Source organism: Psittacula echo (genome assembly GCF_963264785.1).
Source record: "Psittacula echo genome assembly, chromosome: 4".
In the NCBI taxonomy this organism is placed as follows: Eukaryota; Metazoa; Chordata; class Aves; order Psittaciformes; family Psittacidae; genus Psittacula; species Psittacula echo.
The window spans coordinates 86,714,496-86,740,364 of record NC_137738.1 but is presented as its reverse complement, the minus strand read 5'-3'; the positions used below and the strand labels follow the sequence as shown (position 1 = coordinate 86,740,364).

General features: G+C 39.7%; 1 protein-coding gene across 2 annotated transcripts in view; it reads left to right on the top strand.

Annotated features, from left to right (window-relative positions):
* Positions 1–24,262, top strand: part of ARHGEF10 (Rho guanine nucleotide exchange factor 10) — a gene marked incomplete at both ends in the record, with an annotated part of 104,464 nt that extends 80,202 nt beyond the window's left edge. For both annotated transcript variants that reach the window (XM_080616264.1, XM_080616263.1), the window contains 4 exons: positions 5,705–5,847; positions 14,866–15,040; positions 21,737–21,859; positions 23,748–24,262. In XM_080616264.1, the coding sequence (XP_080472390.1) occupies positions 5,705–5,847; positions 14,866–15,040; positions 21,737–21,859; positions 23,748–24,262 (956 nt within the window). The remainder of the gene's footprint in view (positions 1–5,704; positions 5,848–14,865; positions 15,041–21,736; positions 21,860–23,747) is intronic.
* Positions 24,263–25,869: the final 1,607 nt, after the last annotated feature.

Genomic DNA, 25,869 nt, shown 5'->3' with positions numbered 1-25,869 from the left:
AACCTGAAACACAGGAGGCTCATTCTGAACGTCAGGAAACACTTTTTCACTGCACAGGTGACCAGACACAGGAGCAGGTTGCCTTGAGAGGTTGTGGAGTCTCCATTAGAGCATTAATAAAAAGGAAAAGGACCAAAACTGAAAGGAAATTAAGTAGTAAGGGGGAAACAGTTACAACAGTGAAAGGGTAGTAAGTCAGTTCAGTAGCAAGATACCTCGATCCATTTGGCAAGACAACTGTGTACTTTGACCAATGCAGAAAAGGAGGAATACGTGGAATGTAAAGCACTGATGCCAATCTTCACAGCTTGGGTGGATCTATGCACTGTTCCAGCATGTCTGAAGAGTGTGGTTCTGGCATGTGATCTGCCACAGAAAGTAGACAAGGTGAGAGCTATTGCTGTGAAAAGTAGGGAATGGCATTAGGGAGAGGACTACAGCAGTGACATTGAAAAAGAAATAAATAGTGTTGTCTTGACTGTGTAGTCACTGTTAGCAGTATCATCTATACTTGTTACCAGAAGTATGTTGACATTGCTGTTGGTTTTATTTGTGTATCTCATGCTGGAACATCCAGCACCAGCCCTTTTTACAATTTTAGGTAGAGCTCTGTCAGCTGTTTAGCATGAAGACTTTTTGCATATGTAGGAAAAAATTACTATATGCATGTGTAGCACTGGAATTCCTGATTACACCTTGTTTAGAAGAGCAGACCCCAGTGTCTCATCTTACTTCCAAATGTGCTAAACTTTTTACTTCTGTAGCTACCATCTTACTCCTGAACAGTGCTGGTTTATGGGCCATGTGATGGAAAAAATGTTTGTGCTCCACTGCACAAATTAACCAACAACCACTGTTCCCAGGGCTGTGTTGGCAGCTGTGCTGAAAGCATCAATAGCACTGCTGAACAAGAGAGGAGACTACCAACAAAAAAAGCATGTTTAGTTCAGCTCAATTGAAACCACAAAGAAAAAACTACTACAGACTTTAAAAAAATTTTGACAGATAAACTATATTTTATTAGATTATCAGACTTCAGAGCACCGTCAAATATTTAGAATACTAAATATTAATAAAATATTCTAAATAATGAGAAATGTTTAAATAAATTATTAGAAAATAATATTTTCCTTAAGTTTTATGGAAGCAAACCACAGAAAGATAATAGCCAACATTCTGCCCCATAAAATGAGCAAATGAACATTGGTTAAAACTTTCCCTATCTGTTTAAAATTTAAATGAATACAAGGATCACTGAGTTTCTAAAATTCATAAAAACCCCAAGACTAATAACAAAATGCACTAATGGAAATAATGTCCTTATTCTTTAAAGGCGTAGAAATATTTTATGAGCATAAGGTACCTTACTTTGATGTCCAATACAGGCATTGCAAGATACTGTTCAACACTGGAGTATAAACTATAGCACATAACTATTGAAGAGCTAGAACTTGCAAAGGGTATCAGAAATGGTGGCATAACACAGATCTGTTAGTGCATTGACAGAATAGTGCTTAAAAACTGTGTTCTCATGTTTTAAATATTTATCTAAAAAACACATATCAGAAGTTATGACATCTTATTTCTAGAAGCCCCTAGAATTTTTTGTATTTGACCCTGTTCTCAGATTTTGGAGATGCATCTCATTCCTGCAAATAGCTGTACCCACAATTCGTATGGATGCCTATGTTTGGTTACATTCTTGTTATAGAAACTGCCTGAGATTGTCATATCCTGTGTACTAGGCATTTGGTGTATCTGTAGTAAGAGTCTATACCTGCTTTGATGTGGTCAGGTTAACATCTTGGTCAACTAAAACTTGCAAGTAATTTTTATGTGTTGTTGTTACTTGTATGAGCTTTTCTAACAAAGCAGAAAGAAAACCCCTATCTCTTCTCCCACTGTTTCCTTCCTGTTTCCACCAGTGTCAGGCTTCAATCTTGTATTTGTTCAGGGTGCAGATTACTGATTTTTTTTTTCCACACACAGACTAGCCTCTGGTTATAGGATATATGTGCTGCATATTGCATCTCATTCAGTATCTATATGCTTAGAAGACTTTATTGTCTATGGCTTTTTAGCATTCTAGAAACAATGATGACCATAAAAGCTGTGCTTATTTACAGAACATAAGGCATCAGTTGCACAAAATTTAAAACAAGCCACACTTCTGTGGGCTCTCCTGTAGGTATTCTCCAGCCAGGTCTCCAGGGGCCACATTATATACATCTCCATTGCTTATTTTTCTTTTACTCAATTCCTTCTTTTCAAAAAATACTTTGCTTGGCTCCTTGCACTGGTTTTGTCCTATTGCATGCCTTGAGGTTTTGTTGGCAAAAGTTTTACCTATTCTTCTTGCTTCTTTTCTTTTTTCTTAAATCCATAACTAACCAAAGATTTATAACATCAAACAAAGCTGTTCCATATCTTTTGCAAGTGCTGCACCTAATTTTAAATACATAGATAGTGCCAGTTGTTGAGCCTGCTTGCATAAATATATCTTGAATCTCCAGGTGTTTGCACAAGTAGAATAGAGATAATACTTCTTTTCACTTAGATTTTAGAAGCAATGAACTTTGTATCAGACACATAATATGAAATGGCCGCCATTGAACATGAAGTCTGTGCAGGCAGGTATTGAATAGGGTCTGCAGAGAGATGAAGAGACAGGTGGGAGAATATTATGTTTTCTTAAATGTGTGATTTATATAGTCTTGGATCAACTTGTGAACTAGACACAGACTTGCTAAGCAGTTTTGGTGAGGAGTGATAAAATTCTTGGTCAGCAACATGAAGTTGTGATCTTGCTTTTAGTCAGCAGCTGTGGTTAAAGTGTTCACTGAAGTATGTTGGATTACCAGGCTTAATCCCCTGCCTTGCTTGAGAGGATTTGTACTTGTGCTTCCCAATCTCAAGAGATTTCCCTGACTGCCACAAAATAAGAGGAGAGGGATGCACAGTGCTTAATTTCTCCTCTTGGTGCCATTCCACTTTGTATAATTAATTAAGCTTTCACTGAGGCAGGGACCAGAACACAGCTGACCCATCATTTAAATACTGCCCTAATTTACCAGACTAGAGTTCCCCCCTGCCTACCGTGGCCTTTCCCCCACCCCATTTGTCTGGTATGCTGTCTGATCTGGAAGACAGCAACATTTGCAGGAAGAAATAAAAAAGTATTACAGAATAGCCTTATCACATGGCTAGGGTCTGGGTATCTTTGGATTTTTCCAGAACTGATATATCAAGTGGTATTGCAGTTTCTTTGCATGAAGTTGTGGTGACATGAAAGACAGATCTCTATCTCACCTTTTTCATATGTCCAATCCCACTGAACTCTGAAAGCGAATTTGATAAAGTGCTCTGCTAACAGCACCAATGGAAAATGGGTTTGTGTGTACTGAGTTTTGATATGTGTATTTGTTGAATCAAATATTCATAACACTGATAGCATTCATAACACTGGCAATATTGAACTCACCTTCTTACCTTGCAGTGTTGTTCTAGAACTTTCATTTTGCAGTCGACATCCACCTGACAACATTACTAATTTTCCTTTTCACACAAAATTATTATATAGGCTAGATAATACTTTTAAATAAGACTTAATCGAAATTAGCAGCCTAATGCTCAGCCATCTGAGAAGCTGTATGGAAGTTAATGGCACAAAAATCCAGACTAAAAAAAAAAAATACAATAAATTAGATGCTCAAAATTTAATTTAAATAAAATTTAAGTCTGAGTCCACAGTCGGGATCCTGAAAATCCTTATTCACTTGTCACTTCAGTATCAGCTGTATCTTATAGATTAATGTAGAGCTTGAAGTTATTAAAAGAGCTGTTGAGTTCCATTAATGTGTTGAGGTTTTTTTGTTCTGTACATTAATGTGGTGTTCAGTATGAAAATACAACCTTATCTTTCAGAAGAATCTTTATCCTTCAGAAGATACAATAAGAATGTACTAGAATTATCCTAATTATCCCTAAAATGAAACGAGGGTGCTATGTACTGGTTGCATTTACAACTTCTGCAGTCATCCTGACTTTGTTAAGTTATGCTACACACATGCACACAGCTCAGCTCTCTGGAGGCTTTGCACTGAACTGCCTACAGTGGTTACAGCATTTGTAGGGTATGGGCAGCCTCCAATTAAGAATTTGAGGATAATGTGGTTGCTAGCAAATGAAAACTTCTCAGAAGTTTTTTTATTACTAATGGTACATATGAGTCATGAAGAACACAGTGACTTTGAGATTGCTGGGAGAGTTTCAGGCTAATAACTGGAAACACTCTTCTTACTTGCAAACTAAAATCATGAAAATTATTTGGATGGCCTGAAACTCAATGTCATTTTTACAAAGATGCTTACAGAAGAGAGCCACATCCTGAGAATGACTAAGCGAAGGTTGTATCATGCAGATGGCAGAAGCAATGAAAAGTGCTCCAGAGCTGGGGCTTCTCATTATTGTTTCTGCTGTTATTGTGAAGCAGGAAATTTCATACCCCTTTGCCTAAGCAAATAATAAAAGATGCACTTGTTACCAGGGAGAAAACAAAAGAAACTTTGTACTTCAGTGCTTGACTAAAGATGTGTTTACCTTGATGTCATCAATCAAAATGTAAGCAGTTAATGAGTTGAAACCAGTGTTGATGGAGAACTTCTCTGCATCTTATGTAGGTAGAAGGCTTTAAAGTGAGGATATAAGATCTTTTGACATATTTGTCTCAATTTAAAAACAGATACTTCAACAGATTTTGATACTACTAAAGTATAGTGGATAGAAATGCAGCCTTTGAGACCTTATGTCAATGAGTGCTTACAATAGAAATAAACTAAAAATATTAAAATTATTATTGACATATTTAGTCTATCAATCTGTATGTATAAAAGACATAGCTGCAACTATTTCAAGAAGCCTATGTTGCTAGCTCCTAAATTTTGGAGAGAAATAACCTGCTAATCCTTGCTGAAAGAAATGGCAAGTGAGAGTGACTAGAGCAGTAAGACGTGGTGTGCAGGTTTTATCAGATCTCTGAATAATTTATTGCACCACATACACATGCATAATTTTATTTGGATGTGCCAAATACACTCCACAGAAAACAATGTGAGCTATAGCGGGGAGGGGGGGAACGGGGGATGACACACGGGTCACAAACAGGCAGGAAAAGTGAAGATATGGTGCAAAATTAAGTTTTTATCTAGTAGCAGGAAGTTCATTCCATCCATGTGCTTTTAGAGAGTCCTCTGAGCTCATTAGAACCTACAGCACAAATCTTGCTGACTACTTTTCACATGAAAGATGATTCTGGCCTAGTTAGAAACTTGAAATAGGTTGGTTGTGAGCTCCTTCTGAGTGGAGGGAAATTATATCGACCATGGCTTTCTAACTATATTTTCTCTGGAAATGAAAATAGAACAGCAATGTGGATTTCTTGTTTACCAATTAATCCAGATAAAATCTGTTAAGAAACAAATACATGAGTGTTTGGCTTTGTTTTTTCTCCTTAATGTTGTATTACCCATACATACTTACCATGGAAGCTAAAATTAAACATACATAAAGAGCAGTGTAGCTTGAAGTGGCAGCTTGCAGAGATTTGAGCAGTAGGTAGGATTGAGAGACAGTGTTTTCAAAACTCTTTTAAAACAAAGATTACCATTTTGTTGTGAATAACCTTTGTTCTTCTTTTTTATTGAAGATGGGACTTGGAACGCGGAACCTCAGAAGATAGTTAAACTGGGGGTTCTGCCTGTTAGAAGTCTGCTTGTGATGGAGGAGACCATTTGGGCTTCATGCGGTGGGCAGATTTTTATAATCAGCACTGTAACGCATTCCATAGAGGTAAACACTTAAACTCATTGTTCATATACTATGCTATGGAGCATAAGTGGTAAATTTTAAATGTTAAAATCTATTTAAGAAGCTTTACAATTCACAAAGCTTTTAATGGAAGATGTTTTCAGTTCTGTTAAATCCCACTCCCCATAGTTTGAAATTCTGCCATAGTGCTCTCTGCTGATGGCTCATTAGACCTAGGTTTGCTTCTGTTTTCCCCCAGGTTTCCATAAGGTGCTTAGAACTTGCAGAGTATTCGGGGCAAGAGGTGCGCTTAAAAATGAGATCTGAGTAAAGGCAGCAAAGAAGTGGGTGGCTGTAGGAATTCCTGTTAATTTCAGAAGAAGGTTTAATTAAGAGACTGCGTCTGTGTAGTTAGATGTTACTTGTACCTTGTGATGATTTCACAGGACATTTCTTCAGGGTTTTGCTTCTCAGTAGCCTACAAAAATTTGCTTTCTGTAAGAACATTATCCTGATGAATAATCATTAAAAAATCAGCTTTTTGGAAGGAGAGAAGTGTTAAGGATACAAACTCATATTTGTCACCACATTTTCCAGCAAGTGTTAAGCCCTCATTTCTGTCAAAACTGCAGCCTCCACCGAAAGAGTGTCCTTGTGGTCTAACATTTAGAGTTTATGAAACATTAGGAATTAAACCTCTTTTCAATCTACAGTACAGTTACACTGAGTTGCATGATGTTTACAGCCATGAAGTTCTTTCAAACAGGAGTTGTGGTGATCTCACAGCCTCCTTCTTTGTGTGCTTTTTTGTTTCATTGATGATCGTGTTTTCTCCCAACAATTGTCTATTTGGTACAATTGATTCTGTGAGTCATTGTCATGGGTTTGCCGGGAAATAGCTAACATCCTAATTCCTCTGTCTTTTATCTGTACTTTCTGAGAGATTTGTTTCATCAAGCAGATGGTCAGAACATGTATTTTCCTACTTGTTTTTCTTTAAGGCTTGTTTTGCTGATAATTTGAATAGTATGATGAGGGAAAGATTTCTGGAAGAGTGATATGGATAGGTGCTTGAAACAGAATTTTATTAGCTTTGTTGGGGGAGCAAGGTAGCTGCTGGGAGACCTGGTTACTCTCCTACAGACTTGGATGATGAATCTCTGATCCTTACCAAGAAATACATAGTGACAGTAGCAGATTGCAGCCAGATTGTTCCTGTGTGAGGTGGTTACATACAGCCAGATCTGTGTAAATAAGTTTGGCAATTCTGGCCTAATTCTATCACAAAGCTCTTCCTAGATCTGGTGGCAAGGCTGCAGTTTGGGCTTGGCTGTGCTGTTTTGGCACAGGGTTTTTTGGGGTTTTTTTGTTGGTTTGTTTGTTTGTTTGTTTGTTTGTTTTCAGAGACTGGCTGAGGGTCATCTTTATTCCATAGCAGATTTGGAACCCTATATATTAGGTTTGGATGTTACTCACTTTTTCTGCTTCTTATCTCCTCTGATATGGATAAGGCTCTGAATTCACTTGTTTTAATGATATGCTGCTGTAAGAGAATGTTTTAGGAAATGTCTTCTATTGGCAGAGTGCCCCAGACTGGCACAATGCCTCAATCTCCTTGGCAAGGGATGTGGGAGAAACACATCAATTGCTGTTACATCTTCACTCTTTCTCTGAAGAACAAATTAGTCATTAGTCTTGACCCTAGATCTAACAGTTGTATTGCTGTTTGGTACTGACCTTGATCCAGTAGTGGTCTCTGTGCCTGTAGACCCTTATGCTCTGCAAAGGCAGTATGAGTTTGTTTGAAAACAACAGATAATGCCAGATTATTCAACAGAATAAAGTCACCAACTGAATGTTATTCCATCCTGGTTTGTTTCCTGGTTTGTTTCGTCTAGTTTTAAAAAATTGGCCAACTATACATGAGTTACTCTGAAATGTTCAGTTGGATAAACAAAACAAATGAAAATCCCAATAACATAAGTGTGTGTTGCCTGAGTACTGTAACTTCTTTAAAGTAGTAGAAGTCATTTGTTTTACCCTGTGGACAGTGGTACCATTATGCATCTCTTGTGAAGCTTGAGAAATCATGTTTCAGTTTTGGCGCAATCAAGCACCCCCTCAAAAGAAATACTCCAGCTATGCCCAGCGCTGCTGAAACAATAGTGTGGGGCTGTGCTGCTGGGCAGGCTGGCTGCGGCATCCAGAACATCTTCTGCAGCTCTCCTGTTGCTATAGAGTTTGAACAAGGCAGCCTGAGGGAGAAAAAGCTGAGCTCTGACTAGAGAGGAATGTAGGTATAAAAACTAGAAAAGAAAGGAAAAATGGAGTTCAGTTTATTTTTTTTTTTTTAACAAAGGGAATAAGACATTTTTGTCTGTTCGTAGGTGTATTTCTTGTTATGAGAAGAAAACAAATGAAGAAAAAGGTCAGATACAGGTTTTCAGATTGACATGTAATTGAAACATGTCAAAGTTAACCTTCATACAACAACTTGTGCTTTTGTAAAAGAGCATACAGGTTTGGAGTATGTTCCTGCTCCATATTGGAAGTCCCTTTGAATGAGAAGAATAGTTCTTTTTACATGCTGCTTGTGGTGTTGACAGTTTTACTTTAAATGTGTCTGTGTTTCAGCAGACAGCTGTACAATGGCAGGGCAGTCTAAGTGGGAGTATAATGAGTTGGCTGATAAATTGGAATGTGACAAAAATGCGTGTACAAATTGTTTACAGTGGCACCAGCAGAATTGTCAGCTGTGGTCAGAGAGCTCCAGAGAAAATTAATTTCTTAGGATCCGCTTTGTTTTTCTTCTAATATCAAACAGTGCAAGTTGCTGGTCAGGTTCACTTCAGTGGCCTGGGATGTGTCCCTGAGAAGTTTTCAAAAGTCAGTTGGTCATCTTTGCAGGGATGTACGAGTCTGTAAACAAAAGTTAGTCTTTGAAAAGCCTTTTTGCAATTAAAAAGGATTTTGCATCATGGAAGTATCAGGAAATTTAGTCAAAAGAGTTGTTACTGGCTTTAAAGATGTTGTTCATGGGTGAGTTCTTCTGTTGAATAAATTGTATGATTTTCAAATTGTGTATATCATTTGGTAAAGAATGAGGAAAACAGTGACTATAAATGTGCTTGCCAGATGTGCTTACCTTGCATTCCGCAGTGGTGTTATTCAGAGAGTCAAAAAGTAATATAGTAACACTCGAAATTTGAACCGCTGCCTAATAGCTGAAGAGAACCTTTTCTGTTCATTTACTAAAAGCTGAACATATGCAGAATAGTGTTAACAGATGAAAATTGCTGAGGTCAGTTGCTGAGGTGAGTAGCTCGAGAGAGGACGCCTTCAACACCGGAGCGGGGAGGAGATCAGCGTCCAGGAGCCTCTACTCAGAGCGGCAACAGCCACCGAGGGAGTCTCAGGTCCTCGACAGGACTTGTCCAGGAGCCGTCAGCTGACGTGAGCAGCTGACTCACAGGGGGCGAAGCCAGGAGGAGCGGCACCAGCTCTGACTGGTTAAAAACCTGCCCCTGGGAGCGCGAGCCACCAGGAGCGCGGCGAGGCAGTTTGTGTGGGCAGGTGAGCGGGATGGTGAGCACTCGCCTTATGACCAGGGCCCGGTCTGGGAGCTCTGCTCTGGCTGCCCCAGCGGTAGCCAGCGTAGGCACCCAGACAGAGCCGATGAGAGGGGAGGCTGCAGTGCAGAGCTCGGGGCGTAGAGAGTGCTTGCAGTGGTCTCCTGAGGAAACGGTGCCCAATGGGCAGGGCTGCACTCGGTGCTCCCTGGTGGAGGTCCTTCTACAGCAGGTGGCTGAGCTGCGGGATGCTGTTAATAGACTGCAAGATGTCAGGGAAGCTGAGAGGAAGCAGGACTGCCTCCTCCAGGCCCAAACTGTGCACGGGCCTCAAGCGTCCCCTGCAGCTCATGGAGGAGTGGAGGCCATCAACCCAGGAAGCTGGGAAACAGTAACAAAGAAAACCAACAAAAAAAGGAGGAAGAGGACAATTAAAAGCAAGGGGCTTCTTCCGTAAATCTGTTGTCCCCACCCAGAACTGCTTTGCTGTCCTCCATGAGGCTGATAAGGAAACGCACTCACACCAGAAACAACTGGCTGATGCACTGATAAAGAAGATCTCTACTGGTGCTGCCAGGAAAAAGAGGCGGGTTGTAGTAGTAGGGGACTCGACTTTGAAAGGGACAGAGGCACTCATCTGTTGGCCTGACCCAGTCTCAAGGGAGGTGTGTTGCCTACCTGGGGCATGGATCAGGGATGTTGCAGAGAGGCTGCCTGCTCTAGTGAGTCCCAAGGACTATTACCCACTTCTAGTGATCCATGTGGGTGCTAGTGATGTTGACAGCAGTAGCCTGGAGAACATAAAGGACTACAGAGCCCTGGGAGAGGTGGTTAGGGGCTCTGGAGCTCAGATTGTCTTTTTGTCAATTCTCCAGGATACAGGGGGAGGACGTTAAAAAAGCTAGGAGGATTGGCCAGGTTAATAAATGGTTAAAAGGGTGGTGTCATAGTCAGGGGTTTCGTATCTTGAACATGGGACCCAGGTTTGTAGGCCAGGTCTACTGGGGGCTGGTAGAGCTGATCTGACAAAGAAGGGGAAGAGTGGTTTTGGTAGGAGGCTTGCCAGGCTGGTCAAGGTTGCTTTAAACTAGATGTGTTGGGGGAGGGGGGCATCGTTCCACCCCAACACACCCAGTCAGTTGCCAGCGCCTACAATAAATGCTCGGAGCGATGCAGAGATATTCCAGCCTCTCCAGCCAATGAGCCGGCTTCATTTGGAGCTTGGCTCAGATGCCTCTATACGAACACCCATAGCATGGGGAACAAAAAGAGGAATTAGAGATGCGTGCACGACTGCGGGAGCATGATATAGTAGGCATCACAGAAACATGGTGGGATGGCTCCTATGACTGGAGTGTTGGGATGGAAGGTTCCTGGCTCTTTAGAAAAGACAGGCCTGGCAGGCGGGGAGGGGGAGTTGCTATTTATGTTAGGGATAGGCTGGAGAGTATGGAACTCTGTCTAGGGATGGGTGACCAGTCAACAGAGTTTGTGGGTCAGGGTTTAAGGGAGAACAGTGATGGGAGACATTATTGTGGGGATCTGATACAGACCGCGTGATCAAGAGGAATCTGCAGATGAAGCACTCTACAGACAGGTAGGAAAAGCCTCATGCTCACAGGCCCTTGTTCTCATGGGGGACTTCAACCACCCTGACATCTGTTGGAGTGAAGGTACGGCCCGGCACAAGCAATCCAGGGAGGTTCCTCGATTGTATGGAAGACAACTTCCTTCTGCAAGTAATAGAGGAGCTGACAAGGAGAGGTGCCATGCTTGACCTTATGCTCACCAACAGGGAAGGGCCGGTTGGAAATGTGACGCTCCAGGGCGACCCTGGATGCAGCGATCACGAGATGGTCGAATTCGAGATCCTCAGGACAGTGAGAAGAGCGTGCAGCAAGCTCACTGCCCTGGACTTCAAGAGAGCAGACTTTGGCCTCTTCAGGAGCCTGCTTGGTAAGGTTCCATGGGATACAGCCCTAGAGGGCAAGGGGGCCCAAGACTGTTGGTTGTTATTCAAGGATCACCTGCTACAAGCTCAGGAGTGTTGCGTCCCAACTAGAAGGAAGTGCAGCAAGAGGGCCAGGAGACCTCCTTGGATGGATAAGGAGCTGCTCAGGAAAATGCAAAGGTAAAAAGAGGCTTATAGAAGGTGGAAGCAAGGACAGGCGGCCTGGGAAGAATACAGGGATGTTGTCTGGGAAGCTAGGGACCAGGTTAAGAAAGCTAAGGCCCAGTTAGAATTGAACTTGGCTAGGGATGTTAAGGATAACAGAAAGGGATTCTGTAGGTACGTAGCGAGTAAAAGACAGACTAGGGACAACGTAGACCCCCTCCTGAAGCTATCAGGAGAACTGGCTACCTTGGATTTGGAGAAGGCTGAGGTTCTTAATGACTTCTTTGCCTTGGTCTTCACTGGAAAAATCTCTGACCACACCACCCAAGTCTTGGAAGGCAGATGCAGGGACTGTGAGAATGAAGACCCTAGGCCCACTGTAGGAGAGGATCTGGTTCGAGACCATCTTAAAAACCTAAATGTACACAAGTCCATGGGCCCTGATGAAATCTATCCATGGGTCCTGAAGGAGCTGGTGAATGAAGTTGCTAAGCCACTGTCCATCATACTTGAAAAATCATGGCAGTCAGGTGAAGTTCCCGATGCCTGGAAAAAGGGAAATATAACCCCCATTTTCAAGAAAGGGAAAATGGATGACCCGGGGAATTACAGACCAGTCAGTCTCACCTCTGTGCCTGGCAAAATCTTGGAGCAGATTCTTCTGGAAGGCATGCTAAGGCGCATGAAAAACAACAAGGTGGTTGTTGACAGCCAGCATGGCTTCACTAAGGGGAAATCCTGCCTGATCAATTTGGTGGCCTTCTATGATGGGGTTACGGAACTGATGGACAGGGGTAGAGCAGTTGATGTCATCTACCTGGGCTTGTGCAAAGCCTTCAACGCTGTCCCACACAACATCCTTGTCCCTAAATTAGAGAAATGGCACAGCTACAGGTTGGGCAGAGAAGAGATTCAGAGCAGCCCTGCACAGAAGGACTTGAGGGTGTTGGTCGATGAAAAAATGAACATGAGCCAGCAGTGTGCGCTTGCAGCCCAGAAAGCCAACCATATCCTGGGCTGCATCAAAAGGAGCGTGACCAGCAGGTCGAAGGAGGTGATCCTGCCCCTCTACTCTGCTCTCGTGAGACCTCACTTGGAGTATTGTGTGCAGTTCTGGTGTCCTCAACATAAAAAGGACATGGAACTGTTGGAACAACTCCAGAGGAGGGCCACAAGGATGATCAGGGAACTGGAGCACCTCCCGTATGGAGACAGGCTGAGAAAATTGGGGCTGTTCAGCCTGGAGAAGAGAAAGCTGCATGGAGACCTTGTATCAGCCTTCCAGTATCTGAAGGGGGCCTACAAGGATGCTGGGGATGGACTATTCATCAGGGACTGTAGTGACAGGACAAGGGGTAACGGGTACAAACTTAAACGGGGGAAGTTTAGATTGGATATAAGGAAGAAAATCTTTACTGAGAGGGTGGTGAGGCACTGGAATGGGTTGCCCAGGGAGGTTGTGAATGCTCCATCCCTGGCGGTGTTCAAGGCCAGGTTGGATGAGGCCTTGGGTGGCATGGTTTAGTGTGAGGTGTCCCTGCCCATGGCAGGGGCGTTGGAACTAGATGATCTTAAGGTCCTTTCCAACCCTAACTATTCTATGAAAAGAAAAAAAATATCCCCTTATTTTTAAACAGCCACTTTCTCATTTGGAAAGTACTACTTTATGAAGTAATAAGGTATGAAAAGAATATTAAGTGCCTACTAAGTATAATATCAAAAGTTACACTTTGTGAAAGATTGAACTTCTCTTACTTATCTATGATCTTAGCCTGGTTGTTGAATTTAAGTGGAGAATTTGAACAGTATATCTATAGCCCTAATATACCCAAAATATAGCTGCTTTAGACTAAAAGCTTATCCTGAGGAACATGTAATTTAGATTTTGATGCAAAATGACTAAATGTAACTCTTAATTACAATGTATAGAAAATTTAGGTGTACTTTATGTACTGTGAATATTAGAGCAGATATTTACTTTCATATCCCTTAGAAAGAGCTTTCTGTCCAAGGAACATTTTGTCGTTTGCTTAGCCAAGGAACTTTAATGTTTATCATAATAGCTCTCTGTATTTGATAATAGCTGGAACAACATTAAAAGGCTGTATTTAGCTTCAGAGGCAGTTTACTTTCAATATAAAACTGGGGAAAAAAATCCGTATTTTTTAATAATTGAAGAACTTTGCTACAGCTCTATCTTGTACATTAACCGGAACATGCAGAAAGGTTTTGTCCTTCGTAGAGCCATGCGGAAAGGTTTTGGCCTTCGTAGAGCCATGCGGAAAGGTTTTGGCCTTCGTAGAGCCATGCGGAAAGGTTTTGGCCTTCGTAGAGCCATGCGGAAAGGTTTTGGCCTTCATAGAGCCATGCAGAAAGGTTTTGGCCTTCGTAGAGCCATGCGGAAAGGTTTTGGCCTTCTAGAGCCATGCGGAAAGGTTTTGGCCTTCTAGAGCCATGCGGAAAGGTTTTGGCCTTTGTAGAGCCATGCGGAAAGGTTTTGGCCTTCGTAGAGCCATGCGGAAAGGTTTTGGCCTTCGTAGAGCCATGCGGAAAGGTTTTGGCCTTCGTAGAGCCATGCGGAAAGGTTTTGGCCTTCGTAGAGCCATGCAGAAGTTTTAACTGGTAAGGCACTAGACCAAGGGAAACATCTATCCTCTAAGTCTTGTGTTACCTTCAGGTGGATTTTGCTGCTTCTAATGCTAAGTATCAATATTTTGAAGGACAGAAAAAAAACACCAAACTAATACTTTTGAAAATCAGAAGTGTCTGAGTCAAAAAGCAAGCCACAGTATTAAGGCTCGCATTGTTACGTACATAGGTGAGCAAATAACTGTGTATTTATATTCATAAATTATCTGTTATTTCTGAAAATTACTTTTTCCTTGATTCTATTATCTGTGTTCTGAAAAGACCACCTAACAGAACAGAAGAAGTTTTTTTATTGTTTAAAGCAGAGTTCTGCTGTAGATAAAAGTAACATTAGGAAGAAATCTGCCCACTCATCTGTACCTCATCTGTGGTAGTTTTCCCAAAGGAGTATCAATAAAAAAATAAAAATGCCTTTTAAGTTCAAGCTGTTGCAGGCTTGCCAGCCACTACCATATAATAATTTTAATAATTACAGTATCTAAGTTGCTGTGAAGTCACTCTGTCTTTAGGCTGAGAATCCTTCCATGCTAATGATGATGTATTTTCAAATAAGGGTAACATGAAAATTTAAACATCATATGCAGCAGTCAAAATGTGTGCTGAGCAGAGGACACATGCCCTTGACATGGAGGACAGAGATACAATGCATGCACTAAAAAGCTGATAAAGAAGGTTGAATGATGTTCCTCAGTTGCATCTCCCCCAGAGTCATTGTTTTTCTTACAGAGCCATTTTGAAGCCCATCAAGAGGAAGGGATGGTCATCTCCCACATGGCTGTTGCTGGAGTGGGAATCTGGATTGCCTTCACATCTGGATCTACGCTTCGCCTGTTCCACACTGAGACACTGAAACACCTCCAAGATATTAACATTGCCACACCTGTTCACAATATGTTACCAGGTAGCTGAATCACATCACGTGATAACATTTTTGTTTTATCTTTAGCATTGTTATGTACAACACTCTCCAGAGTGTTGTAGATTAGGACAGAATCAGAAGGTCCATCTAGAACTTTGAGTCTGATAACCGTCTCATGACTATTTGATTTAAGAAATCACAGCCTGTTGCCTGCCCAGAAGAACAATGTGTGCAGTGAGCTGATTGAGTAGCAGCTGTCCTCCTCAGAGGTTATAAATGTAATTATACAGATAAGCAGGTGGATTCTTCTGTTCAAGTAGGGGCTTGGGGTGTTTTTTTGTGACTGAAGCAGCAGGACAATGGAGTCTACCATGAAAATGTATTTGCTTTGCAGAGTTTAGCATTTGCATTTACTATAATGGAGTCCATTTGCCTAGGATTTGGACCAAAACCCACTTGCTTAATTTTAGTTATATCCGTAGTCCCAGTGAACTCAGCTGAAGCACTCACATGCTGCCATTTCGAGTGTGTTCAGTGTTTTGCTGGTTGGAGCTTTAATTTGTTGAATTAAGAGGTTGATCTTATAAGTAAAGATGGAACCTGTGGTTGCTGCGATAAAGTTTAACAGATCTTTAAGAGTTTTAAAACAGAAGCTTATTAAAGACGGTTGCACTGGCCTGTATCAGTTTTGAAAATGAGTGGCTAGGACCTGAGCATCAGCAAGCTTATCAGGTGGGAGCTGTGGCATTGCTAGCAGAAGGGACAGACAGAAAAGTGGTGCTGGCGTGGCTGAGTGTAAGTTCTCCATGAGATGACAACCGTTCTCTCTGTTTCTCCCTGTTTATAGACTGCAGTGGACTGTGCTGCTGCAGTTTTTATGGGCAATGTGTGCACCAGCTTTATCACTTTGTTTCTAGGAGAAGCCAGCACTTCCCACACTGAGATTATATTCTTACAACAGTTAGGTATAAATCTTGCTTCAAAAGTGCTTCACTTCCTCAGTCTTCTTTTCATGTTTTCTTTCAGATGGCATTAGCTTTGCAATAAGCTATATTTTAAATTGTGTCCGTTTATATTATGTTCTAGACAGGGTGTTTTTTATGTGTGGTGCTTGTAGTTCCAACACTGAACAGCAGCAAAGGGCCCTCCTTTAAATAAGTGATTTGATTAAATTCATCAGTTATGCAAGGAAATCAAAATCAGTTGTAAAAAAATTAACTTTATGTTCTGCTGTTTATAGCAGGGGGAAGAAGGGAAGTGGGGCCTTCCTTACCCATTTTCTGCATATAAAAAACTTCATAAAAATTAGCTTTAATGTTCATTGCCATGGCAATAAAACTGCTGATGTAACAAATCATCTTCTTTAAAAAAAGTTTTAGCTAATTATATCTCCTTAGTGTCACTCTTTCCCATTTGAGTTCCTTTTTTTTTTTCCCCTCGGTATCTTTACAGACAGCATGCCATGAATGGAAATGGAAATTTATTTCAGGAGTAGAACATTATTACAACAAACGTTCCAAGGGAGAATCCATTCTAAAAATGAACTTCAGTTATTTCAAAGCAGCTCTTGGGGCTGTTTGTATGATCCCAACAGTGCTGCAACAACAAAAGCTAAAAGTCAGAGGACTAGGAGATTTACATAATAAAGCAGCAGTAAGGACCTTTTGGAACTAAAAGCAGCCAAAAAATAAATCAAGGTCTGTGTAGTATATCCTGAGATTAAAAAAAAAAAAAAAAAAAAAAATCAAAAAATCCCAAAGTGAAACAGAAAAGGAATTAAATAGACATGTATTTACAAGATACATATTTGCCTTTGTTGAAGACTTATAGAACTTTTATTTTTAAAGGAAACAGCTCTGATAGTTTTCTGAAATCCAACAGGAATTCTTTAATATGCAAAAAATAACAGACAAGTAAAAATTCAACCAGTATCAAAACAAAAGAGAAGAAATTGGTGTCAAAATATTGCTAAGAGTCTTAAAAGGGTAAGATTTTGATATAACTCCAAAGAAGCTGGACTTATTTTGCCAAGATTTTAGTAGGAACAATAATATGTAATGTTGGCCAGATAGGCTACCTGGAGATGTTGTTTGTGTCTTCATTTAAAGCAATGTAAATAAGAGGAGCCTCACTCGATGAAGTTAATGAAATAATTTTGTTGTTATACAGCAGAAATAAAAGAAAAAAAATCCTGTTGCTGTCAGGAATGGTTACTGTGAATTGCAGCTCTGTATTTAAAGGATAGCTGTACTAACTAAGATAGAGGAGTAGGAGGTTCTCATAACCTTAGTAACCAGTTCTCATAGCATTAGATTTTCTCAGTTTTGTTTTTAGGAGAAGGCTGCTTTAAATATCACTGTCTGCTGTTGTTATTGTAGAGGAGAGGAAGGAATTTACCTCTCCTCTCAAGGAAGACAATCCCACAGGACAGAATCACAGAGGAATGAAGTGTAAGGGAAATGGCATAGGACATGATTGTCCTTACAATTTTGCAAGGTTTAGTAATACAAAAAGCAGGCTGTGGCTGGCAGAATCTTTTATCTGCTGGATGTAACTTTGTAAATCTGTGGCAGTCTACTTATGAAGAATGAAGCTGGAAGGGCTCTTGCTTTCTGGAGTTATGGGAAGTTTGTGTGCGGGAATGCAGGACTGGAAATTAAACCAGCATCCTGGGAGCAACTGTGGGGTAGACATTTAGTCCAGAGCGGTCTGCAGTACCTTTACTTCATATATCATCAGAAATACTTTCTAATAATGTATAAGAAGCTTGTGTTCTGTAACAAAACAGCAAAAAAGAACAAATGCTATATGAGAAATGAAGAGAATGGCTGAAAGAGCAGTGTCATTGTTAACAGTCCAAGTAACAGTTTATTTTACTATTTAGTAAACAGTACAAATGGCCAAGTGCAGCTCTCCTAGCTGAACAGAGGGCATACTGAACAGCAGAAAAAACCCCAAATCTATTAACATTTGAAGTCAAGTATATCCACTAATGCAGTGTACTTCCTTTGTAAAGCAAGTTTATGCTTAGTGTTTGTGATCTTTTGTGATCTGTGGTTGAAATCTCCACAAAGGCAGCTTTTTGCAGCCTTTATCACAATGCATCAAAACCAAAATCATGCTGTATGTGAATAGGCTGCCCAATTGTTTTGTCATAGTCACATTCAATATTTCATTATTCAAGAACATCTTTGAACACGTTTTTCTTTCAGCTGTAAGAGAGTTTGTCCTTTTAAAGAGGTTACTGTGACCTTGATACATATCATTTCATTGCTTGTATGGATGATGACAGGTTACTTGTTCAATGAAGAGGTCATTTCTGCTGAAGGTGCTGTTTTCTGTTTATATCCATATATCCCCTAATGATATGTGTTTCCTGGAAACAGATGAGAAAGGCAAAGAAAATAAAGAAGTATCATTTCCTCTGTGCAGAAAACAAACTCTACTTTGAGGCTTACAGCTTGCTTTTGTCCCCACCCCACCAGGTGCCAGACCATAAAATGCAGTGGTTTTATGATTTTACTGCTGGGAAATGATAAAAATATTGGGAGAAACTTCAGGTCAGCCCAATTGATCTATACAGTAGGCTTATTTTTCATATAGTAAAAGCAGCATGATCATGTAAGGGGATATGGACTAGTATGCCCTTTTACCTACCTATGGCTGGCTTCAGAGGATCTATATGGGAACACATGAGGATTTACCCAATCTGGTGGTGGTTGTAATTGAGACCTGAGAAAGGTGAACAAAGAGCAGAACATAGACAATAAAGCCATTTGTCCATTCATAAGTGTAATTGCTGGCTTTGTTCTTCGTAAAGTTGTTCTGGTCAGATTATTTACAGGGTTTAACAGCTCTGTCTGCATTGGGACAGTGTGATCTAAAAGGTGTCCTTTAAAGATTAGAGTATTTGATTAGTTTTGGCATTTAGGTTTATAATTTTTTCTTTTTGTTAATTTCTGTGCTTACTGTATAATGCATTCTGCAGAATTGATTTTTTTTTCTGAATTCAAAATATGTCAGAAAATCAGGAAAAAAACCAAACTAAAGAATATGATTTCAGACCTTGGCTAGCAGATAAATTAATATTTTAAACTAGTATTTCAGTATTTAAAAAAAAACCTAATTTTTTATAGATATATTTTTTTAGTTGTTACATGCTATCTCAAAGTATATTTTCAGATGCAGATGTTTCCTGCTTTTCCAGGATTTCAAAGCAGGGGTTTTCCTTTTGACCTCACTATAGATGGTTCATGCCTGCAGTTATGCTCAGTGTTTAAAATTCTAAGTTGCTGGCTGATAATTTGCTGTGTTCACCTATGGAAACAGTAATGCATATAACCAGTTTTACCTGGTAAAAATTACTGGTTAGAAGTTGCTTCAGGGTTGGAGTATGAAATCATGCATAAAATTTTACATTTTAAATGCCTAAAAAAGCATTAAAGGTCTATTGTTTTAAATAGTGAGCATCGTGCTTCTGCGTGGGGTTTGAGAGGTAACAGTACAATTGGAGCCTTTGATAAAAGCTTAAAAATTGTACTTTGATCTGTTTGTAGTTTGCAAAACAAGCTTTAAGTAAAATGGAGTGAGATTAAGGTAATCTGCAGCTACTTTGCACTTGCTGTGGTGCTGGTTATGGTAGAGGACTCACATGTCATGCATAACTTGAGCGAGCCTGAGCTCTAAATCATGGAATTCAAACACCAATTTTTGAAAACTCCAATGTACAGAAGTGTTTGGGCACCACAGTTTGAACTCCTTTTGTGCTGAAGGAGTGCATTTTGTGCTTTATTTGAAAACTAGATTAATCCCATTAATATCTTAAACTTAAAAAATCCAAACTCTCCCCCCCCAAAAAAAAGCCCACACCCAAAACCAAACCAAAAAGCCCCAAACACCCCACAAATAAAAACCCACACCACAGCAAAAAACCACCACCAAAACCAAAACAACCAACCAAAAGACCCCATCAAAAAGCAAATTCCAAGCTTCAAAAGGCTTGTAATTTACTGTAGACATAGACCATCTATGACTGTTTAGCTGAGGAGAAATGATGCAGTCCTACCAGCATAAACACCTACAGTTCATGGAAAACAACACAGGTAGCTGTGAAGGTCCACATGAGCAGATGGAACCTCTTCAGCTTACTTGTGCTTGTTACACCTGCCAAGGGTGACTTAGTCATCATGCCTTTAGAGTATTTTAGGATGTGGGTTTGAGTAGACAGAGCTGGGATTCCAAGTCTTGCCCTACATGTGCATTTTACAACACACCATTGCTGGGTTAATTGTAAAGTTCTGTGAGGAAAAACTTGACCTGGTCTGCCTTCTGCTTTCCAGTTGAGTGCTTTGGGCTTCGGTCAAGCCACTCCTTCCCAGCTTTCCCACTGGGTCTCTGATTCATATATTCTTGGATGTGAATTGGCTCAGCTTCAAGGAACGAGATGGAAAATGCATTTATTTCTGATACACCATAATTAAGGTCCTTTTCCAAAGTGTGGAACATGTGGGTTCATCCAAGTTGTATCAGATGTGGAATCCAAATTCCCTACTTACTGATGAAGTGATTAACAACTTGAAAGCTGTGATGAAGATGGAAATGACTGCTCTCTTGCATGTAAAGTTAATCATAAATGCAAGAACATGTAGGGTTTGAAGTTGGAGGATTCCAGCAGAGTTTAAGTGCTCCTCCATATAAACTTAAGCCATGGCAAAAGTTTGGGCAAGCTGTAGTTTCCATTTCTGAAACTTGTCAAGGCCATTTTGAAAATCCATCTGAACATACTTAGTAAGCATTGCAAGCAAAACCTTTGTTTTCATTAGGAAAATAACAATCTATAAATAATATATTGTAGAAAATCACAGAATCATAGAACAGTCTTGACTGGAAGTTACTCTAGAGTTCATCTCGTCCATCCTTCTTGAAGCAGGCCTGATTAGGTCTGGTTGTTCAAGGACTTGTCCAGTCAAATTTTTAATATCCTTGGATAGGATGGAGATTCCACAACCTCTGAGCGATCTGTTGCAGTATTTGACCACCCTTATGAAGAAGAAGCTTTTCCCTACTTACAATCCAAATTTCCCACATTCCAAATTTGATCTGTCTGATCGGATCACTGTGCACATCTGAATAGAATCTGTCTGTCTTCTGCTAACCCTCCCATCACATAGGTGCAGACAGCACTTCCTTTAAACTTTCTTTGTACACTATGTGCTCCACTCTCCTCGCCTTGGTTGCCTTCCACTGAACCTTTTCCAATATGCCAATGCCATTCTTGTATGGGGGACCCAAACTCAAACAGGGGGAGACAGGACTTCTGATACAGTTTCACAGAATAAAAACTAGGAGAAAAAAGTAATTGTGAACAGGTTTGAGTCTTGAGTATAGTGTGTTATGGCAACATATTGTTGAGTACTGTGAAGTGAAATGCCTTTCAGTTTTATTGCTGAGAATATACAAACACAGTCTATATATAAAAGTATATTTGTAAGAATAATCTATGTCTACTTTTAGATACTGTGGTTTAGAGATTTAGGACAGAATGTTTCAGAAATTTAATAATATTTAAATTGTCATGTATGTAAAGTTTTAATACCACAATCCAGCAAAATATTTGCCTTTTTGATGAGTGCTTTGCTGAATGAGAAGATGCAGCTGACTCTGTGTGTGTCTGAAGTGACTTTGATCTAGGCAAAGATTATTGCTGTAAAGTAACAGAGCACTTCCTGAACTCTGCAGGGCAGCAACGTGTTTCTGTGACCAGCCTCCTGGTGTGCCATGGCTTATTGATGGTTGGAACAAACCTGGGTATAATAGTAGCGTTACCAGTGCCACGCTTGCAGGGGATTCCCAAAGTAACCGGTGAGTGAAATTTTCAAACAGATCAAGTCCAGTGGTGTTATACTTAAGATTTATTTTCTCTTGTGATGGTAGTTTAAGTAAACCTACCAAATTGCATTGTTTAGATATATATCTGAGCTTTGCAATGAAATGATATTTGTTGTTCTTCCTGAGCTTTACAGTATACCCAGACACTTGTCTAGTTTTGTCTCAGTTGTTTGAGCTGGAACAACTGTTTTTCTTTAGGGCATACGAATAGGATAGGCATTAATCCTGATGGAGTACAGTGAAACATATGGGGATGAGAAGAGAATGCAAATAATCTTTCTTCCAGAATTGGGGAAAATAAATGCATTAGGTTTAGAGACACAGATGCTGAAACCATAGTGTGTTGTCTGACTGTTTATTCAGTAAATTGGTTTTATACCCTTTCTCCCCAAACAGGAGACCTGGAATATATGAGAATATATCTTTCATTTTTGTGACAATGATCAAGATTTTTGTGTTTTGGAGAGTTCAGTTACTTTCTTATTACTGCATTTGAAATACAAATGCATGAATACTGCTGTATCACTTTGCAAATGTTTAAGGTACTAGGAGAAGCAAGATTTTAGATGTATGGTTAGTAGGGGCTTTGCACCAGTGTTTTGGATGTTTTGGGTTCACAGTTCTGCTTGAGCTTTGCACTGTGATGGGAAGCCGGCAGGTTTTGAGGCAAGCTGTTTGAAACTTCCTTGGAGAGAGGGGAGAGCGTATGTAACTTTGCAAAATGAAAACTAAATCCTCTGTGTTCAGCAAAATATGCAGTGATAATCCAGTATGACACAGGATAAATGTGGAACCTATGTTAGGTGAAAATAAATGCAATACAAGAAAATGCATAGTGGCAGAATCAGAAGATCTCTCATTTTATTCTTTCATTGTCTGTTTTCATTATTGTGGTTTATATCATCTGTATGTTCTTGCATTTATTTTGGATTAAGATTTGTCATATTTCACAGATCCACCAACATTACATTTAGAGATTTATTTTTATAGTCTTTGATATTGTGTTTGGAATTTGAACTGAAAAATTGTGAATTTTTCCAGGTTTGCTTCCAATAGTGATAATTCATCTTTATATCATTGCACTTGCTATAAAAGCAGGATATGTTTTATTACATCCTGGAATGCATTAGGGAGTTAGGGATGGACAGAGTGATTTGTAGGGTTGTGGGGTTTTCCCTTTGATAGCCTAGCTCTTTCCCATATTGTAGCTATTTTGTAGAATCCCACTTTTTTTTCCTCTTCTTTTTTGCTGTAAAAGCCACACATACTGATATTGTTATAGCTTCTGAATTTGGCTGTACACAATTTGGGTTTTTTGTACATTTTAATGATTCGCACAGTGTAAATCTTCCTTGTACCACAAACATCCCACTGTTTAAATACTTTTTTTTGAAAAAAAAAAGGGGGGAAAATAATGGTTTGGTCATTTCCTTATGAATCTGCCATGGTAACTAGACAGCCATTTGGAGGATGAGTTCTAATTCCAGCTGTATAGTGTGGAGGGGTCTGTTACAGTGAAACAGGTCTTCCTCTCTATTTTGGAGAGGTACAGAAGTACAAGAGGATTAATTGAAAAACATGGATTACTGGAGAAAACTCAGTGTTACATTTGTGAGAACAGTGCACAAAGGTAAGTCAAACTAAATTTATAACACCATGTTTCAGGTGATTTATTAGTACAGTCCTAAATCACTTGTGGTACATTAAATTACTTTTTTGTGCTTTTTTTTCCTGTAAATTGTGTACACACAAGGCAGAATAAGGTTTTAAGAGTTATGCTATTCTTAGCAGATTTCATTAATCTTGGTGAAACAATGTACTAAAATAATGTTCTTTAGTTGTCTTTCTCTTTTGGCTCCAGGAAGAGGAATAGTGTCATATCATGCACACAATGGCCCAGTCAAGTTTCTTGTAACGGCTGCATCTATAAACAAGAAGAACAGAAACAAATTGCGGAACAGCCTGCCTCCTGGCTCAGAACCTAAAGATGATAACCAAAAGAATGTTCTGCACAATGAAAGACCAGGCTCTTCCCTTAGTAATGCCCATGACACGGCAATTTGGCTGGGGGGTTCAGTAGGATCCATTGCACAAAAAAGTGACTTGTCATCATCTTCTGGATCCCTTACTATGTCTCATGGATCAAGTTCCCTAGAACACAGGCCAGAAGACAGTAACATTTATGAGCTTTTGAAAGATCAAAATATCTCATTTAAAAGTAAAAGACAGAGATCCAAAAAAATGAAAGCAAGTTCAGTATTAGTCATTTCTGGTGGCCAAGGACACAGAAGAGTGAACAAGAAGACCAAGCAGCAGCGACAAGATGAACTAGTGTCTTCAGTGATGGTCTGGCAAATCCCACTATTAAATATCTAACTGAACTAAATCCAAGACACCTTCTGCTATTAAAAAAATCTGATATCCTTTTACAGCAGATACCAGCTTAGGACCCAAATGGATAGACTTTATGCACCTGGAAGCAATTTCAGCAGACTGTGATCACAGGATTAAGAGTTGCAAGATAGTCTTTACATACTTAGAATATTCTGCAGTATTAGGGTATCGGAAAATGTTCAGCCATTGATGCTGTCCTTGATACTTAGAACAAAAAGGATCTGTTAGACACTTTTAAATGGTTTTAGAATCTCTACCTTATTTATATTCACATTTATAAATATAATAATTATATTCTATAGCACTTAGAGAAGGCAAGGAACACATGCCATGTCTCATGCTGGTTTTTGCTGATGTAAATCAGCTGTTGTTTCTTTTTCCAATTTGGCATATTGTATGGACTGTAGATTTTAACAAATTAGCAAATATTTTAAAACAATAAATAGTCTAATGCAAGCTAATAATAATTTGGTAATTACTAAAATAGTTTGTAACATTGTATCACAAGCCAGAGTTTGGCCGGGACAAAAGCAGTTATATTAATTGATTGGTATTTGTTTATTTCAAGATAGAAAATAGATTTTAATTATTATTAATATTTCTAATGCTCAGTATTATTAAAAACGTTGCAGTACAAAATGCATTCATGTTCTTGGTAGGTGCAATGTGTCTGTGACTCACCTTCATTACACAGAGAAAGTTCAAAAGATGGCTTACAGAACGCTTACAGAAAACAGAAAATACAGGTACAGGGCAGCTGTGCATTGTAGTGCTGTTAACATTCTCCCTGGCAACTCAGTACCAATGCTTCACATGGACTATGCCATTTTTAAGGCAGATGCACATCCAGTAAATTAATAATGAAATTGTTAACTGGAGAGAAAAATACTAATATTGGACTATCTATAGGAAGTGCAGGGTAATCACTGTGGGTGTAGGCCCTACATCAATTGATTTGTGCTGTGTCCTCAGGCAAACACTAGTCAAATAATGTCACAGCACAACAGCAGAGATATGGTCATATCTTAGTGGTGTTCACCTCTTTCCAGCCAGAATTTCAGCAAAACATGGTCACGTAAATGGATATTGTGAAAATAGCATGCATAGCTTCATTCACTCAGTTGGGGAAGCAGTTGCTTTGGTGCTGTTAGAGGGCTGAGTTCTAAAGAGAGACCTAATTGTCATTTCTTAATGAATCGGTGTGTTTCCAAAAGAAACTCTGAATTTGGGATTCCTACTGAAATTGCTTTTTGCACTACTTGACTGCACATGTGAAGTACAAGACAAAGCCTTCAGCTCACAAAGATGTTGTGATGAGACACATCCTGCAGTCAAAATATGTTTAATACAGATAACATGTTGAATTGAGTCACTGGAAACATCCTTTTCCCTCCTCAATAGACTGAAAAATGCAGAGAAATTAGGATGATTAAGTTTCCTCTGAATATGTGAAGAACTCTAATACTGCCCATCAGTAAAATGAAAATTAAATATATCTGAAGCAGAACATTTCTCAGATATATGCAGTGAGTAGAATCAAGTAAGACTTTTGGCTGCTTTGGTACCATAATTATTCCATATCCCATTAA